The 19,023-nt window shown below is 50.7% G+C and overlaps 1 protein-coding gene and 1 long non-coding RNA gene across 7 annotated transcripts in view; one reads left to right on the top strand and one right to left on the bottom strand.

Moving 5' to 3' along the window:
• The window catches only part of C8H1orf226 (chromosome 8 C1orf226 homolog), a 272,104-nt gene that overhangs the window by 31,552 nt on the left and 221,529 nt on the right, over nt 1-19,023 (bottom strand). For all 4 annotated transcript variants that reach the window (XM_034667243.1, XM_034667244.1, XM_034667246.1 and 1 more), the window contains 2 exons: nt 14,455-14,563; nt 6,301-6,442 (listed from right to left, as the gene is read on the bottom strand). In XM_034667243.1, the coding sequence (XP_034523134.1) occupies nt 6,301-6,442; nt 14,455-14,563 (251 nt within the window). The remainder of the gene's footprint in view (nt 1-6,300; nt 6,443-14,454; nt 14,564-19,023) is intronic.
• Nucleotides 1,806-16,757, top strand: LOC117803474. 3 transcript variants are annotated; one of them, XR_004627404.1, is made up of 3 exons: nt 1,806-1,942; nt 2,728-2,912; nt 16,668-16,757. It is a non-coding gene; the product is annotated as an uncharacterized LOC117803474 (long non-coding RNA). The 3 variants fall into 3 exon arrangements; XR_004627403.1 differs by lacking the exon at nt 16,668-16,757 and adding an exon at nt 14,008-14,149; XR_004627405.1 differs by lacking the exon at nt 16,668-16,757 and adding an exon at nt 7,645-7,759.

Raw genomic sequence — 19,023 nt, forward strand, 5'->3', positions numbered from 1 at the left:
CTGAGGGATGCATAGACTTCTCAGCTGCTCTGTCTGTGCTAGTGGAGTTCCCAAACCACGGCTGAGGAAGGGGAGTCAAAGGCCAGGGGACCTGCTTTCTGAGGGACTTCTTGCCACCCCGTGGGCTCTCTGATGATCACCTCTGAAGTCCTGAGCTTGGACGATGGCTAATGGGTGGAGGTCAGGATGGTAACAGACCTGTTAGAACCAGGAGCAGAAAGCTGGGGTAGACAGAACATGCTGGATGCTGTGCCAGTTAGCATATCGGATAAGACAAGATATAGACGATGGACCCACCACTAATGGTCTTCCTCAGGTCCTGACAGACAAGGAGGGAGATCTCCTATTTGCAACTTTCCTGGCATCAAGAAGCTTAAAGGACAAGAAATGATATGAAAAACCTTCTAGCAAAACCAGGGAACTTAGGAGACTGGGCACTCTGGATTCCCACCTGTAAAAGGGAGAAGACCTAACTTGGGTGGGGGGAGGAGGGTAGTGCTACTTTCTGAACTGCTTAAACTGTTTCTACCTGATGCAATGAATTGTAACTAGAAACCACAGAACATATGCTGATTTCATTCACTCAAGTAAGCATTTGTTAAGCACCTGTATAGGACAGAAATCCACTGGGCATAATAAGTAAGCAAAAGTTGGTCTTCAAGGCTTCCCCGGGCTGATGGAGGAAACAGACCACGGGTGCAGCAGGAGGCTGTGTGCCCTGAGACGGAGCTATCCCAGCTGGCGGTGGGGAGCAGCTTGTGCAGGGGGGAAAACACCTGGAGAAGGAGTACAGCTAAGGCAGGGGAGGAAGCGGGCCTGGGGAGGGAGGACTGGGAAGGCGTTCTAGATGGGGGCAAAGGTATAGAGTTATTTTATTCACTGCAACCTGCTCTGTACGGAGAGACCCAACCAGGAAGAGCTGGGATTTTATCTTGAAAGACAGAAAGCAGGTGAGTCATACCAAAGGGTTTTCATCCTTTCAAATTTCACCCTAGAGATGATGTGGAGGATTGCTCTAGAAGGGACAAGATAGAAAGCAATACTCCAGGTAAGAAACAGGAGGGCTTATGCTAAGGGGTTCGCAGTAGCACAGGAGAACAGATATGAAAGGTTTTCAGGGAGCAGAAATCACAGAACAGGGTACTAGACTAACTGTGGTGGGGGAGAGAGAGTGCCGCGGGAATAGGGAGGGAGGGAGGGGGGAGAGAGGAATATGCGTAAAATGAGTTTTGAAATTTCTGATTTACGTGAGCTGGTAGGGACCGATGCCCTTTGGGGAAATTTCAGGAGGAGCAGGGCTATAGGTAAGACGGAGTTTTAAACCTTCTGGAATCACAAGGTCTCTAACAGCCAAGTGGAGATACCCATCAGCTGTTGGAGAGTTCAGGAAAAAGGTCTGGTCTGGAAATAAACATCAGTTGAGACCATGGGAAGTCAGAAAAGAGCCCCCAGGGACCGGGCCCAGGAAAAACGCTGGAATGCAAGTAGCAGATAAGGAAAAAAAAAGGTCCATGCATGCATGTGGGGTGGTGCCCCAGAAGCTGGGGTGGGGTGGGGGCGGGAAGAGCGCTTCATTCCCCGTGGTGAACTGGGCACAGGAAGGCTGGTTTGGTTTGCTAGCTAGGGGCCCTCAGTGACCATGACCGGTGGTCTCAGGAAGGGCTGGCAGGCCAGCAGACACAACATGGCTGGAGCCAGGGTGGGGGGACCAGGAAGAAGCTATAAGAGCGCAGATAAATCTGGCAAGAAGCTGAACGATGAGGGAAGGAGATGAGGCTGGGGGAGATGCAGGGGCAAGGAAGGCTGGAGTCCGTTGTGTTTTGACGATGAGAAAGGCTTGGCCTTATCTGTCCGAAGTGGGGAAGAAGTCAGCATTAGCAGAAGACTCAGGTGACCTACTCCGGAGAGACCGCACTGGGGCCTGGCGCTCAGCAAGAAGCAGGTGAAGGGTAATCCTGGCTGGGGTGGGGCGGGGAGGACACTGGCCATGGGGCGGAAGCTGGGGACAAGCAGCAGGACCAGCAGAACCGGGTGGCTTCGGAAGCATAAGGGATGAACGTGTGGAAGGCTGGTTTCCCGGGGACAGGCAGCATCAGGGGCTCAACGGAGAGGTACTGCTGGGTCAACGCAGAACTTGTTACAGGTCGAGGACAGGGTAATAAAATGGTTTCAAAAAAGAATAAGAGCTTATCAGCTCAGTCACCAAGTGCTGGACAGGGCCACTTTCTGACCTCAAAACTGCAGCAGTAACAGCTTAAATTTAAATGTACTTACTACCTTCCAAGCACTAATTTAAGGGTTTTTTGGTTTTTTTTTTTTTTAAGATTTTATTTATTTGAGAGAGTGAGAGGCAGAGTGGGGTGAAGGGCAGAGGGAGAAGCAGACTCCCCACTGAGCAGGGAGCCCAATGCAGGGCTCAATCCCGGGACTCCAGGACCATGACCCGAGCCGAAGGCAGACGCCTGACCAACTGAGCCACCCAGGTGCCCCCTAATTTAAGGGTTTTACCTGTATAAATTATTTATCCTCAGAACTGCCCTGAGAGGCAAGCACTGACAGATAAACTGAGGCACAGAGCTGGGAAGGCAGGTGCTGGGGCTCCAGGCCTGGTGCTCTGAACCACGGTGCTATCACCCTGTCTGCCCCACCCCCCAAGGCTGCTTCTACCCTCACTGTCCTCACTGCTTCATTTACACACTCTCACATGATCTGGTTTATCTGTCATAGGTTCGTACCCCCCAACCCCAACTCTGAAAGCCAGCTCCTCACCATCGGGGACCTGTCCTGTTCACAGTTTACTCAGAATCGAGCCTGGAACATCGGGGGAACGAGATGGGACATGTGTTGAATGAAGAAGGACGCTAAAACCAAGGAGAAACGGGATCAGGCAGCGGTGGCTGGGGCTGGAGCAGGTAAGGCGAGAGAGCAGACAGGACCGGTCAGCCGCGTGCTCGCTGTTCTGATTGAGTAGGAGGTCCAGGTTCAAAATAACTATTCCCCCAAACCACTGCTCACAGCCTAGATGGCCAGAGTTTTCTCTTCCCCAGGTTGGATGGCTGCCGTGGGAGGAGGATGCCTCCAAGGGAATGGGATGTCTCCCAGGAAACCCTCCCCAGGAGTCAAAGAAACCACACAAGGCAGAGCCAGGCAGGGGGAGCAGGAGCAGAGGCCCCACCTGGCTCAGAGCCCCAGGGGCTGGCCTGAGGCCGCTGCTGCCAAGACACAAAAGACAAATCTCCCCGAGGGTAGGGAACAGTGGAAAGAATGAGGGAGGAAAGAAAGGCAGGCACGGAGGGAGCGGGGTTGGCAGCACACAAGGTGAATGCCATCCTAAAAGCATCGCTGAAGCCCAGAAGGCAAAGGGCGTACAGGACATCAAAGACAGCACAGCCCGTGCACAGTCCAAGTCCTCGGAGTAAACAGGTCTCCGCTGTGCCGTCCCGGGCCTGCCGTCACGTCACGTGGGGCGGCTCCGGGGGAAAGACAAACACTACATTAAATGAAAAGTTCCCTAACATGGACACAAGAGGCTCGTAACAAAACAGCACACACACACACACACACACACACACACAACCAACCAAGCAACAGTTCTACTCTAGTGCTTAAAGGTGACCCATTACAGAAGAAAATCTCACTGCAGTCAATGAATGCTTCTGGGAGAGGCACTTATGGACAGAAGAGATGTGTTCCTGGTGGTTCACAGCCCATAAGCAAGCAGGAGGGGCCATAGAGAGGAAGGGACTACGGGGCCGGGCAGTAAGCAGCTTTCCTTGAGGAAGAAAGGTTTCCCATCCCAGACCTGCGGCATCCCAAACGCTAGTACTCTAAGGAGCCTTACCTTCATAGTAAACGCTGCAATCAGAGGGCAATTCGTCACTGAACTCAGACCTGCCCTAAGACCGTGGGACTCGAGAGAGCCTCCTGTCTCCTTCCCACACTGCGTGGATGGGGTAGGTCGTGCATTTCAGACTGAGCCACAGAATAGCTACATGTAATATGTATTCGGAATACCGTACAGTTGGCCCTTGAGCATATGGGGATTAGGGGCACCGACCACCCCATGTGGTTGAAAATCCACGTGTAACTTCTGACGCCCCTAAAATAGCCTACTGTCGATCGCTGTATCAGTAACAGTGAACCAACACATATTTTGTACATTATAGGTAATATATCATATTCTCAGAATAAGAAAGCTGGAGGAAAAGGAAATGTCATTAACGATGACGGCGGTTGGGGCAGGCAGCAGGGGAATCGCAGGAGTGGGGCCTTGGGGGCGAGACCGGCAGGCTGAGCAGAGAGCTAGTGACAGTGGTGGTGACGGTGGCTGTGGGTCGAGACCAACGTGGCTGTGCTCCTCCAGCTGTGGCGGACGGTCAGCATTGAAATAATGGGCCCGGCAGCCACGTCACCTCTCCCCTTATTACCTTTTCGGTGACAGTTTTCTCAAATAACATTAATACACACGGGACCTCAGCTACTTGGCTTCTTCTGCATACCTCTCTCCCCAAGATGTAACCTAAATGGCGTTCTACATGTACAAGCATCCGGTCTAGTATAGTTTCTTCAAAGTTTAAGATGTCAAAGACCCCAGAGTATATCCTTAAGGAGGTCCGGCGCGGATCGGATATGCTCTCTATACAACCTACTGGCCTCCCTGCAGCACAGGGCATATGACAGGGCCGCTCCCCTCCTACAACCCTGCAGAGTGATGGAAGCTCTGTCAGGGAAATACACATAGACATACTGATTTTAAGGAGGTGGCTCACATCATTGTGGAGGTGTGACAAGTCCAAAATCTGTAAGGTGGGCTTGAGACCCAGGGAAGAGTTGCAGTCCAAGTCCAAAGACAATCTGCTGGCAGAATTCCCTCTTTGTTCTATTAAGGCCTTCAACTGATTGGTTGAGGCCCACCTACACTATGGAGGGTGTTGTTCTGCTTTACTCAAAGCCTCCTGACTTAAATGTTGGTCTCTGGGCACCTGGGTGGCTCAGTCACTGAAGCGTCTGTCTTTGGCTCTGGTCATGATCTCTGGGTACTGGGACTGAGCCCCGCAGCGGGCTCTCTGATCAGCAGGGGGTCTGCTTCTCCCTCTGCTCCTCCCCCTGCTTGTGCTCACTCTCTCTCAAATTAATAAAATCTTTAAAAAAATAAATGTTAATCTCATCTGAAAAATACCTTCCCAGCAATATCTAGAACAATATCACGTGTTGTATGTGTCTGGGTCTATGTCCGAGCTCTATTCTGACCCATCCGGGGACACATTCACGCGTCGGTACAGTTTCAGCTAGTGTAGCTTTATGTTTTCGTGTCTGCAAAGCCACTCATCTGTCATCACTCATCTTTTCCAGAAATTTTTCTATTCTTGCTTTTTTATTTCTCCGTATTTCTGTTACAATAATAAGAGCTAACATGTCGCTGGTGTTTACTACGTACCAGGCATTCCACATGTACCTGGTCATCTGTGGCCACAATAGTCCTGTAAGGGGGACACGACTTTATTCCTGTTTTCGTCCAAGGAGGACACTAAGGCTCAGAGAGGTTATTAACTTGCCCCAGATCACACAGCCGGGGACTGGTGCTGCCAGAATGAAAACTGGCCGTCTGTGCTCTCAAGCCCTTTGCAGCGTGAGATTTACTTTGTCGTTTTCTGACTTCCTGAGTTGGATGCTTCACTAACTTGATTTTCATGATTGATTATCTGTTAACATAAACAGTCGAACCTTTAGATTTTTCTCTGTACGCCGCCTTATCTGTATTCCCCAGGTTCTGAATATAATAGCTTTCCATTGTGCCCCTTTCACCGTCAGAAATTTGTATTTGTTCTGTTAAACTGAGAGATGAACAGGAGAATTCACATTTTTATAAAAGATGTTCAGGTTTCCTGACTTTCGATGACATTTCAAAATGAGAGGTATTGGAAAAATGTCCACATAGAGGGGTTTACAGGACTACAGAATTTAGAAAACAGGAAAAAAGCTATTAAGGTCATTATAAATTTTATCTTCTAATTTGTTTTATGGAGCTGCTTTTGTACTGAAGTTTTCTTGGGGTCAGATTTGGTACCAGCAGCCGCTTAAATGCTTCCTTGTTCGATAAACATCTTTAATTTTCTATTAGGCAAGCCATATATGGTCCCTAAAGAAAATCTGGAATCCAGAGAGAAAAAGAAACACTAAAGTGTTTTTTAAATGGACTGATCGCCTGGGGCTTGGTGGAGGGAGGCGCAGCCCCATGCTGGGTGCACCCCCCCCCACCTGTCCGTCCATGCCCACTGCATCCACTTGCCAGGTGCCTACCTGGTTCCCCCGAGCTGCTGCTGTTCCTCTCGCTCTCTCCATCCTCCTGCCCGTCTGCATTCTGCTGCGTGTGTTGGAGGCTCAGCTTGTGGCAGACCTCGAAGGCCTGCCCGACCGTCCGCACGATGCGCATAGCTTGGCTCTGGGAGGGAGAAAGGAAAAGAAAAGAGCAAGTGAAGGACGTGGGGACCCTTTGCAAGGACACAAGAAGGGCCAGGGATGGGAGAGGATGTGCCAGGGCCACGTGGACAGAGACCCATGAAGCCAGCAAAGGAAAGAGGTGGACATAGTTAATGTGACTCTGATGTCCACACGCTCACGAAGAAGAGTGCGAAGATAGTTTTCTTCTTGAAATGGCCCAAAAACAGACACCACAGTTCTGTAACAATAAGTCAACTGGAAGGACAGAGAGCAAATACCCCAATTCTGGACTTAGCCCAATTCCTCCTCCCAGGTTTAACAAAAGTGGTCGAGATCCTTCCGACTCCTCTGGCAGCCACAATCAGATGTTCAAGGGGTTCATCACACGAAGAGCAACTCAGCTGTCACTTCTTCCCTGCTGGAAATGGTGAATCCCCAGCAGACCAGGGGTGGTGGGGAGATAGGGCGGGGAAGCCACCATCTAAGCAGCAGAGCCAGCGAAGCCCAGAATCCAAGTCCCCTCGAACACCACTGGCAGCGAGCTCAACTAAGGAGAGCCTTGCCAGTCTTGCTCTAAAGACATTGCTTACTTGGGTCTGTTCCGTGGCTAGTTCTCTTTTCTATTTTTCCTCCTTTCTTTCTTTATTGGGGTGGAGGTGGGGGACTGAGGAGCTATTTAACTGCTTCTTTTAACAGCTCAAGAACAGAGCTTGAGTCTAGCTCTCCTTAACTTGGAGAGGAGACAGGACAAAGAAGCCTCGTCCCCCACAGTCTTAAGGGACCCACACAGGCTGTGGGGAAGGACCACAACCACGGTTCCCAGGACATGGCCTCCAAAGTAGACAGCTGACCAACTGTATCATCAGTCAGCTTTCACTTTCCTCCAAAGACTGAGTCCAGTGCAACCTACAGGCTGAGTGAGCTCAGCTCACTGCTCCTTGTCCCCGGGGTCCCCACACATTCCACCACCACCGACAGCAGTTTATTTAACCGTGGCTATCCCTCTTCGCCTGCGTCTGAGATCAGTCACCTTTTGGATGGTCTGACTCCGGGTCAGCTGTCCCTACCTAGCCAAGCTCCACATTCACTAGAGCGTCTGTTGCTATAAAATTGGATTAGAGCCCTGGATTTGCACGTTCGCTGCTAAATGGCTTCAATTTATGCTTTACTCCTCTTTAATGGAGGTCGTATTTCCATTCATAGTAAAAGGACACAGTGGCACATTCCATGAAGAGCCCTCTGAACTTGAACCCGGAATCAAGCCGTCCTGCTACCTGCTTTACAGGAGGACTAGACACACCTAAGGAACTGGCCTCCCTTCTCACCACTCTCGGAGTTGGAAGACGCTGGATGGCTCCCAATTCTCAGAAATGGCTGTGTGTGTTCAGGTGCCCTCTGACCTTTCAGGCTTGCCTCCCCTCACCAGTGGGGAGTCTACTTTTAGTAGATTCCCACATAAGGACCCTGTTGGGGGAAATTACTTGAAGGCAGCTCGGAGGGCCAACCTGCACCAGGCTGGGCCTGACCCTCCCTTCCCTCATGCCATCTGCTCTCTGCACAGCCATGCTGGTTCCTGCCTGCTGGGCCTGCCCCGCCCAGGGACTGGGCCTTCTGGCCTTCCAAGCAGGGATAACTGGTTCTGCCTGCCACCTTGGAAGAGAGGACTCACACGTGCTAAGACTTAAGAGTTCATATGCCATGTCTAAGTCCACGAGGGAGGGCTCTCATTACAAGCAGCTTTCAAAAGAACCCTTCCCATAGGTCTCCGTGGGTCACAAGGAGCTGCTCACATCTCACGACCACAAACAGGACTTTGGAAATCAAGGTGGAGATGTAAAGATGTGGAGGCAGCCGGGCACAGAGCAGAACATACAAGGGGCACGCTGGGAAAGCAGCTTCTCCAGTTCCAGAATCAGACCATTCTCCGGAATTTACTAGATTTTTTACAAAGCGTCACTCTACTGAATTACTTCTGGACAAATCCAGTTTAGTCTCACAAAAGCCCCCTGAAAGAACTCAGCCACATGGATCAAATCTTCCTGTCCAAAAGCCACTTTCCATGAGCAGCCCCCAAAGCATTTGGGGGCTTTGAGCTATCAAGATTAGGCTGGCTGTGGTCGCTTTGATGTTTTTCAAGCTGGGAAGGACTATCTCACCTCAGAGTGGCTCTCGGCCACAGGTGGGGAGGACGGCAGCTCAGGAGAGTGCTGATTACAGGCAATTTTGTGAAATGGGCCTGGAAAGGAAGCAGTCTTACAACTTTATGCCACTTATCTTCATGACACACAGAAACACTTCTCTAAGCCATTCTACTTATTCATGCTGACAAGGCATCCCTCTCCCTCAGCCCCAGGCCATCCCACCGTCCAGCACAGGGGTTGAGACACAACTAACAGCTGTCCTCTTTAGTGTGCCTACTGTGGGAGCCGACGACACACCTAATGGGTGTCGGTATCCGGTGAACAGCAGCGGCCCCCGTGAACTATCGCCATGTTCTCCGCGACAGTGGGCAGCCACTCAAAAGCACACAGAAGCCTGCAGTGGTTGGTAGCTTCAGGAAGACAGAAATAAAAAGGCTGATGTCCCCGTACTTCGCTGATCCAGGGAAAAATTACAGTCAGTCATGATTTTATCTTCTGTTCCCACGTTAAGTGACCCTGTTGCTGGCTGGCCCTGCAGACATGGGGAATGTTCCGAGTGCTACATACACAGGAAGAATGGTGGCTATCCATCTGATTCCGTAGCTGACTTAATGAATGACCTTGGGCACTGCTCTGCATTTCACTGTCCTGGAAAAAGCTGTATTTCACAACTCCTGGAGATGACGAAATGAGTCTTCAGGTAAGTACGGAAAGCGATGCACGTCTCATCATGAAGACGAAGACGGTGGAGGCAACAGTAAGAAGAGAGAGACATGGGGCACACGCATTCTTGGTCCACAGCTCTCTTCTCTGCTCCATCTACCGCCCCCGCCCCCCGCACCTGAAGACCTATCTGCTGTGTGCTTCTGAATTTCAGGGGACTGAAGTCCAATAAGTCAGTTCCAGGACAGCTCCTGGGTTTATCATTCTTTTCATCTATCACAGCAATAAAGTCCAGTGCCCCTACCTTGACCCAAACGACCACAGTCTCAACAACAAAAAATAGAACTGAAGGTCATGTTTCTTTAATGTGCTTTCTTTTTTCTTTTCTGAACCATAGTAAAAGATTTAAGCTTGTATCTATCAAATGACTGCAGTGTATAGAATTCATCATGCTGAAGCAAGGAAATATATTTGGACTTCTACACAGAAGAAGGTCCAAGGCTCTGAGACAGGAGGTGGGTGAGGATTCTGTCCAACAGGTTATGGGATGGCCTTGATCTATAAGTTGATTGAGGCAGTGCCTGGAACACCAGAATATTGCCCACTATGGGAAAGTTTAGTCTCAGAGTGAGTAGGACTTTCAACATCGATAGGAGACAGGGGATCTTAAAATTCCCAGTAGACTGCTGGGCTCTTCCTTGTACTCTGCTCATCCATGAACCACAGGACCACAGAGGCAAGAAGGCTGGGTTATCACCTCAGTACTGGCAGTAACCACCCAGGTGACTGCGAGCAAGTTAACTCACCTTCCCAGGTGCCGATTTCCTCATCCATAAACGGAGAGGTTTGGACCAGATGAGTTCTGAGACCTGTGATTTCTCTCTTTTGACTTCTCAACCCCATCCCTCCACCCCAACATTTAAAATATAAACAAAAAGCCTCTTGCCCTAAGTGTAGGTCCTCCCTCTCCTTCATCCTAAACGTGGCCGGGCAAAGTGACTTATTGTTTAGCCCATGACTATCGTCACCATTCAAAATCCATCACAAGGGCTCAAGGACGGTGAGACTTCTCAGCTGTGGCCCCTCATCTGATGGTGACAGCATGACAGCAGGAAGTAATTTCTCCTAACCCAAACCAATGGAGCTGTGATTGCAGGCAAAATGATTTCAAGGAGCGGCCCACGAAGAGAACCGGGCGATCCCTGCATTCCTGTTAATCTCCAACACTTCACGCACTGATGTGCTATTAAGTACAGTCACGCTTAATCAGGGCCAACAGCCTCATCCTCCCGGGGCCGCGAGGAAAAGACAGGAGGGCGACATCTACTCCACAGGAGAGGTCAAGAGACCACGCAGGAGGCAAGAGGCCCTGCGCATGAATGCTATCACCACACCCCCGAGGAGGGAAGCAGAATGCCATGGTCATTAGGAAACATCTTCACCGGATGCTCCCGGCCAGGAAAAGACCCACTCCCAGCCCTCCTCTCTCACAAAAGTCTGAACAACGCTGGGATAGACACCCCCTCCGCAGACACACGTCCACCAACAATCCTGGCAATCCTTCCCAGTCACACGGAACCCGTTCCTGGAAATCAGATCCTTTCACACACTACCACCGGCATTCCTGAGATGCCTTTCATCGCGGCTGGAGCAGCTCAAGTCCAGAGGTTCGCGTTCCTTTTATGAGTTTCATGTGACAGAGGCTAGTGGCCAAAGCTCGGGGTGAGGAGGCAGGTGGCCCGGTTCTAGAATCAGTGGTGGGGCCGACTCACTGTGTGACCAATGGCTACCTACTTCCCTGGGCCCCTTCCTTCCCCAACTATGCAGTGGAGTCAATACCGGCCCTACAAAGACAGTGAGAGGAAAAAAGGAAAATCTGGCAGAGTGACCTGGGTCATTCAGAGTTAACGAGCTCTCCACACCCAAATGACAAGGGCAGGAGAATCTTATTGCAAACAGATCTTGGAGAACAAGGTTACTCCTTGTTATGCAACTTCCTGATGGAAAGCAGTAAAATGGAGTGGTTAAGAGTCAGACTCTCAGGGTTCAGTTCTACTTATTATGACTTATGTCCCTTAAGCTTCTGTTTTCCCATCTGGAAAATGAAGAGCGTAAGAGTACCTATCTCACATGCCTGCCGGAGGAATGAAAGAAGGTTAACTCACATAAAGGGTTTAGAAGAGTGGCAGGCACACAGCAGGTCACCAAAGTAGATGACTTCCTGCGAAGCCAGAACCTGAGTAACCCGGAGTACTAGACGACTAGCTGGTGGCTCGGTTAGCTTCCCACGATCTTCGCTATCTGGCTCCTGATGAGAGCCTAGGAGGAGAACCACACTGGCCATATGCGTGAGTGACCTGTGTGAGGATCCCCAGACCCAGAATCATGGTCGTGCTGGGGCGAGGACGGGGGCCTCCACCGGGACAGCAGAGACGCCTGACCCCTATTCTCAACCGACAGAAGAGACAGCTCTGCTCCCCAGGGTGAATGCGAAGGGAAGGGTGACAACCACATGAGGAGCCTGTCATGGGAGCCCTGGGTGCCCACACGGGGGCCATGGTGTGATCTGAACAGCAGTATCCCCAGGCCCTGACAGAGCAAGGAGCTCATTGGAGGATTTGCTACACTATGGTCAACACGAAGGCTCTGGAGAACAGCCAGATCTGCTGGCTGCCAGTCAGCAGATCTCCTGACGGACCTCCAACGCTCCAAAAACATCCCTGCAGGACACATCCCCTCAGGGCACGGAGGCCCTCCCCTCCCCTCCCCCACTTCATAAGTATTCCTGTAACTGGCCAATTAAAACCCTTTCTCAAGCTAACTATGACCTCCCCAGACCAGAGTGCTTTATGAAAAAGTAAATCACTGACTCCCGACCAGGGTCAGTGTCCCTTGCCCTCCCCCCATCTGCTGGCTTTCCTGCACAACTCACTTCTCCTGACCGGCCCTTCCATCCACGGATCGGCATCGGCGGGCCTCACAGGCTGTCTGGGCACCACTGTCAGCTGCGTGGCTGCAGGCCAGCAAAGGGCCTGAGAACCCACTCCACCGAGAGTCACCGTCTCAGGAGGTGAGGGGAAAAGGAACACGGAAAATAGAAGAGCCAGAGATCCGAATGAGCTCCGAGAGCTAGGAAACGTGGGAAAACCCCAACTGAGAGGGAGCCAGGCGACCACTCCTTTGTCACTGGGTAAGAACTTAATTCTGAGCTTCACCTCGAGGTCAGAGGCCCAGTGGGCACTTCTGTCCGACTCAGGTTTTGGCAGAAGGACGGGACGACCCCACTGTGCTTGGATCACTCCGCTAGATCTGCTGCAAAGCAAACATAATGAACGATACCCTTTACCGAGGTTTTCCTGCTCAGAACTCTCTCCTTCTGCCCGGCTCCCTGACACTGGCCAGTGCTTCTCCATGGGACCGTGGGCAAGTCATTTCATCTCTCTGAGCTTCAATTTAGTCATCTGAGAAACCGGGGGTGAAAATGACCTGTCTTAACTTCTTCAGAGAGGTTTTAGAAGGATCAAGCAAGATTAAATATTAAAGTACTTGGTAAATTATAATGTGCCACGTGTAGCTCTAATAAATCCCAAGGCCCACGTGGTCCAGTCTCTGGACAGAACTGACGGCGGACGGACAGTTGGGCACTCAGAATGAATTAAAAGGGGATTGTAGTCTTCAGTTGCACCTGTCAAACCACATTACGGATGATCCAATTCTTAATTCTCAGAATACTTTGCGTTTCCCAGATCCCCTGCACCTCAAAGCTATACAAGAGACTTTCACCCTCCCAAGGCCCCCATGCTCATCCGCGGCCCCGCTGGTGTTTCTCTCTTCCCCTCTACCTCCTCCTCTTCCTATCAGCTCTTCAATATGCGGCTCGACTTAGCCCCGCGACTTAGCCCCACTTACACATTTTTAACATCTAGAAGTCTGGCAACTTGCGCATTTTCCTTTCACCTTTCCAGTTCTAGCTCCTTCCATCCAAATTCCATGATTTGCACTAAAAAGGCTGGGAACAGGTGGCCCAGGGCACCAGTTTCCTTAGAGGAAGACACTACATCAGCAAAGCAGAATTCTCCTTGTGGAGCCAAGGTGGGGGGACGGGACACACGGATTAGTGACTCGTGACTCTGTTGTGTATTATTCTGATGAGGCCCACTTGACAAGGTCCCTACAAGTCTATTAAAGATGCTTTATGGTATGCGATGTCAAACGGCGTCAAAGAAGGGGTATGCAGGAAGGGATTTGGAAGTCGTCCTCACAGAAAGCTGTGCTCGGTGGTCTGTGGACAGAGCAGCAGACGTGTAAGGAAGCTTAGAGGCATAAATAAAGTGTTTTCCGAAATCCCTTCTGCAGAAAAATAGTTCCTAGGCTATTACACAGATTACAAGGCAAAAACATGATCCTGTGGCTGAATCAGTTCTACAAAATGCTGGGTTAAACAGAGTTAAAGGGGTTTCTTGAACGTTAGGACTTCCCAGCCAATTCAAGGAGAATACTTTTAACATGGAATGTTTTGGATGGCAAATATTTTCCAGGAGACGTTTTAGGAAACTCTGCTTTTGACTCTCCTCTTTGTTTTATAGACAAGGAAGCTGAGACCCGCAGGGGATAGTGGCCCACATAACATCTCTCAGGGCTCTAGGAGAGAGGGAGGGGCTAGACCCCAGGTTTCTAACCCCAGTTCTGTGTTAAATTCCTGGAGAAATGACAGAACAAGCATCTACCAAATTGCCAAAGTTGCATTTATTCAATTTTCAAGGTTACGACCCCAAAATAACCACCCAGGACAACCGGCCTCGCTCAGAGTCTACACTACACTCTGCCTGTCATGACCTGTAGACCCCTGATCGATAGACACAATTACGATGAAAGGTCACTCAAGTCAATGGCCGTGCTTCTTGCCTACCACGTACCAAGGGGAGCATCACTCCTGGTACAATCTACCTGTCCTGTTCCGGAGCCCTCATCCGATGGCCGAGACATCTCCACTTGTCTGCATGTCACGGAATATAAAGCTGAGACGAAACTGAAGGGGAATTTCATTACACAGGGGCACCAACAGACTGCTCGCCAGGCTCCCCCACGTGGCGCACGCACACAGTCACCTCGAGTCTTTCCTAACAACGGGATGGGTCAACGTTGGGGACGGGGGCTACTCTGGTTTCCTCAGAGGAAAATAAAAAATGACCAATGACTGCCCATTTACCTTCTTCTTGGATTTAAAGACGTTACACCTGAAGATATTGCTGGCACCATCTCGAGCGATATAGCTGAAGATCTTCAAGTCTTGGGAATCATGAGAGACATAGAAGATCCTAGAGAGAGAGCAACAGAAAAATGCACCCAAGGTGGCATTAGGTTCAAATCTCCAACAAGGAAACCTCTGTTGAAGGGCACGCTGAAGACAGAGCTCGCTTCTTTCTATGAAAGCAGGTGGCACTTTCAACGGTTCCAGACACTCCCCTGAGTGAGCTCCAGATTCAGAAGCGAGGGCATGGGTGGGACACAGACCCCACACTACTACTAGGCAGCAAATCTGTGCTGGTGACTTGTGTGTTACAAAGAAAAAAATTGTCTTCATCCCTATCAGAGCAATAAATCTGCATCCTACCCGTGGAAATGTGGGCAAGTTTCCAGATACCTGTTCATGGTTCCCTCCAAATGAGGACAGTCACGGAACCAGCAATGCCGGCCCCACTGGGAGAGAGGAAGATACTCTGTTGCATTATCGAGCCCCTCCGTGGTAGTGACTTCACTTCCCGTCCCCCTCCGGCAGGCCCACGGCCTCCATGCGCTCACTCTGTGGCTCCCCAGTCCCCCTGCGTGCACACTGTGGGCTGGGCGCTCCCCCAGGAGCAGGAGGACAGGGAGCAGGAGGACAGATAAAGGTGCTAAATCCACAGACCTCGCATGCAGGAGATCTCAATAAGCAAACAATACGAGTGCTCGGAGGAAAAAGAGGCAGAACGAGGGGCAGAGCATCCGACAGAGTGGCAGGGGGAGGGCCTCACGGAGGGACAGAGGCCTGAGCAGGAGGGAACCTCTCATGGAACCACCTGGGCAACACCACTGCAGAAGTGGGAACCGCTCCCGTGAAAGCCCTGCGGCATTCAGAAGGTGCTGGAAGCGTTCGAGGAACGGCCAGAGGTCAGGGTGGCTTCAGTGGAGTGTGTGTGCCTGGTGACAGGGTCACGGAAGCAGCCAGAGGCCAGCACACAGGGGCCCTGGAAGGTCACAGCGTGTACTCCAGGTGAGAAGAGAAACCACTGGGGGCTTCTGAGCAGAGGACTCACTTCCTGATGCTCTTTTCTGGCTGCTGGGGCAAGAGAGGAGGGGAGGGAAGGCTGCAGAAACGGGGAACGTTGTAAGCAAGGCCCCAGTGGCGCAGTCTGAAGGGGGCCTAGGACAGGGTGCCACGGGATCGGCCAGGTCTGAGTGCTGTCAGCATGGGGCGGGGGAGGGAAGAATTGGGGGCGCATCCGTGGGACCGCAACTCTGCCACTGACTGCGGCAAGCCACGTAACCCCCAGAGGCTGGCGCCTCTCAGATAGGACAATTAGTAGCAACACCTGGCTGGGTACCGGAAAGATATGATCATGAGGAAGGTGCCTTTGTACTTCTTACCAACACGGTCTCTCAGTAGCCTTGTTACTGAGATTCCCACCAAAGACCCCAAGGAGCCTAGAAGGGACATTCAGAAGAAAGGTGGACACAGAGAATCCTGGCAGGAAACCCAAGTTCACCTCGGAGACCCCATTCTCTGGCTCACTGGGGTGGAAGTCACGTCAGTACGTCTCACATGCCCACCAACTGTGAATGACGCAGACGGGAGGTGGGTGTACTTGTTGAATGCGGCTTCTGAGAAAGAGAGGGGATGTGGAAGGGACCGCCAACTACTACACCTCGGCACCTCCTGCCTGAGACCCAGCACCCCCCACCCCGGCAATCCTTTCAGATGTCCCCCCCTGAAAGTCTCTGAAGCTTCTCAAATTTATCGTGCCCCCCCCCCATTGAATCAATCAATGTCCTTATATTTCCCCAAGCAAACAAGGCCTTCCTTCTCCCAAGCCCCATCCGGACGAGGGGCCCCAGATCCACTTGAGCCAGAAGCCTGAGGTGCATCCGCGACTCCCTCCCTTGTTCTCCATTATCTGTTGCTCATGACCCCGTTCTTTGCAGCCCATTCCCTCAACACGGCTTGGAAATGTATTTTCGTCTTCTTTTCCACGGTAGTGCCTTAGATCACAGATCCTTCTTTTTTCACCTGGAATTTTGCAACCTAGCATCTCTCTCTGCTTCCCAGCTCCCCTATGGCCAGCCCATTCTCTACCTTGCTAGCAAAGTGGTATTTTTAAAAACACAAACTACATCTCATTATTTCCCTCTAAAAACCTCACAAAGGCTTCCTACCGCCCTCAGAATCAAGTCCAAGCTCCTCCGCATGACTGCCTTCCTGCTTTCGTCTCTCCCCGGAGTCCTGACCTACATAGCCCTTCAGAACCAGTCTCACACATCTACCTGCCTTTGCCACTGCTGTGACAGCCTTGGTATCCTTCAAGGCTCGGTGCAGAGACGCTTCCTGCCTACTCCACCCCCCAGATTGGAGCTACTGACCCCCCTGGGGCTCCCCATTACCACAGCACCTCCCTTATACTACGACGACATTTATGTTAGAGCTCCTTGAAGTTTTCCAAAGGACCACATCCTGGTGTCCGCGGTGCCAGCATGGTAATGAGCACGCAGAAGGTTCCTAATGCCAGCTGACGAGGGAGGGAGGTGCCGTCATTAAGGAGCATCTGTGATGTGGTCTGTCTGGTTTTCCACTCCTCCCCTTGTTCCCCCCAACCGAGGAAGTAAGGTCAGTTAGTTCAGCTGAATCATACATAAAACTGCTTCCATTTTTGAGTTTTTAATTACTACACAACGCCCTAAGGATTGAGAGCTGGATTTAAAACTGACAGGGCAGAAATGAAGGCTGAGCGGTTTGCCAACAGGACACAGAGACCAGGAAGGTGGCCAGGAAAGGCAGCAAGGGAGGCTAACCTTCCCTTGATGGACAGAGCACCCTTCCATCAAATACGAAGACAGCCGTGTGTGGGTACAGTCCCTGGGGACTGGGATTTTCTGGGGGTGGTGCTATGTTCTAAGTTCAGCAATGTAACATGTCATTATTAAAGATAACCCCCCCAAAAAAAAGAAAGAAAAAGAAAAAAAGAAAAAGTAACGTCTAGCAAACCAAAAAAGTCAGCCAGTCAGAGTTTAGAAAAGTGTCCACCAACACAGTCAAGCAGCACAAAGTTTTTCCATGTGACCTCATTCACCAATAAATGAATACGTCAACAAATTAAGGCCTCAGGTACAAAACTCCACATCTAGAAACATATTCCAAGAACCCTTATTTCTCCCTACCCTGGTGTTCTTGTTTGTGTGTGTGTGTGTGTGTGTGTGTGTGTGTGTGTGTTGGGGGTGGGGGAGGGGAGGAGACCAACACGCGTGTTCCACAGAATTAGGAAAGATTTTCTTCCCCTTCTTTATCCTCAAGTCTGGTGCAGTTTTGATGGTGCTTCCAAAAAGTATCTCCACTTTCTCAACTTTCCGTATAATTATCTCAGGTGGGATACGAGTAGTTCATTTTACTGTAATAATGATTACTAGGGTTTTGTTAGGTTTTGTTCCCCCTTCAATTTTCTTGTTTTTATTTTCAAATATGCACAGAATGACAATTTTCACCTGTTACTGGAACTGTTACACTTCAAAGCTACAGCAATAAAGTCTTCCATGGATTGTTCTATCCATAAACCTACCATAAATGACTGAACTAGAAACAGTATCTTGGAGAAACTGGATTTGGGGCTTATCTGAAAATTCAGGTTCACCGAGGGATAAAGAACCACCAGACCCACCACCAACACCCCTTTTCCTTGACTATTAAAGTAAACTTGTTTCTCTCAAGAGCGTAGGAGAAAAACAGAAGACACTTTGTGTGGTCATCAGGCCCAGTTCCAACCCAGCGTCCCCGCCCCTCAGGATTTGTCAGTGAAGGGCCATTCACTCCCCCCATGGAGAACTCCCTTTCGGGAGCTTCTCGTTTACTTGGGCATTTCTGCTTATGTTGACTAGAAACCTACCAACAGGAACACAGTGGAGGGAAACAGCTGAAAATGCTGGCCCTATGTGGGACAGACCCGGATCTCAGGCCCAGGCTCAGCCACTGACTGGCGGGAGATTCTGGCCATTATCTCCCTGAGGTTCCTCGCCAGTGAAACGGGGGTGATCATGGTTCTGCACCTCACCCCCGGGGTCTGGAGGAGGAATGCACGCATGAGGGGAGCTTCTAGCAGCAGGTGGTTAGAGAACAGTAACTGCTCTTATCCCCTCAATATCACTGCCCTACTTCCACCCTTTGGGGCTTCAGAGAACAAGGTTAACCCTCCTTCCAAAGGGCAACGTTCTGAATATGTGGAAACCACCGCCATGCTTCTGTTTACTCCCCTCGTTGTTAACGTGACGCGCTACGTCTCCTTCCGATAGTTCTGGCACGGGCCCATGTCCATCACTTACCGCTCCACCAGGCTTGCGCTGAGGGCTGTGGGTGTGGAAGATATGGGTTCAAGTCGTAGCTTTTCCACTTCCCAGCTGTTGACCTCAGGCCAACTACCCCATTGACATAACCCTTTGCTTCCTCACGTAAATTGGTATATCAACCACCTCTTCAAGGCATGAAGTATGAGAACACACACACACACACACACACACACACACACACACTTCACAC

This window comes from Ailuropoda melanoleuca, chromosome 8, assembly GCF_002007445.2.
Source record: "Ailuropoda melanoleuca isolate Jingjing chromosome 8, ASM200744v2, whole genome shotgun sequence".
Lineage (NCBI taxonomy): Eukaryota > Metazoa > Chordata > Mammalia > Carnivora > Ursidae > Ailuropoda > Ailuropoda melanoleuca.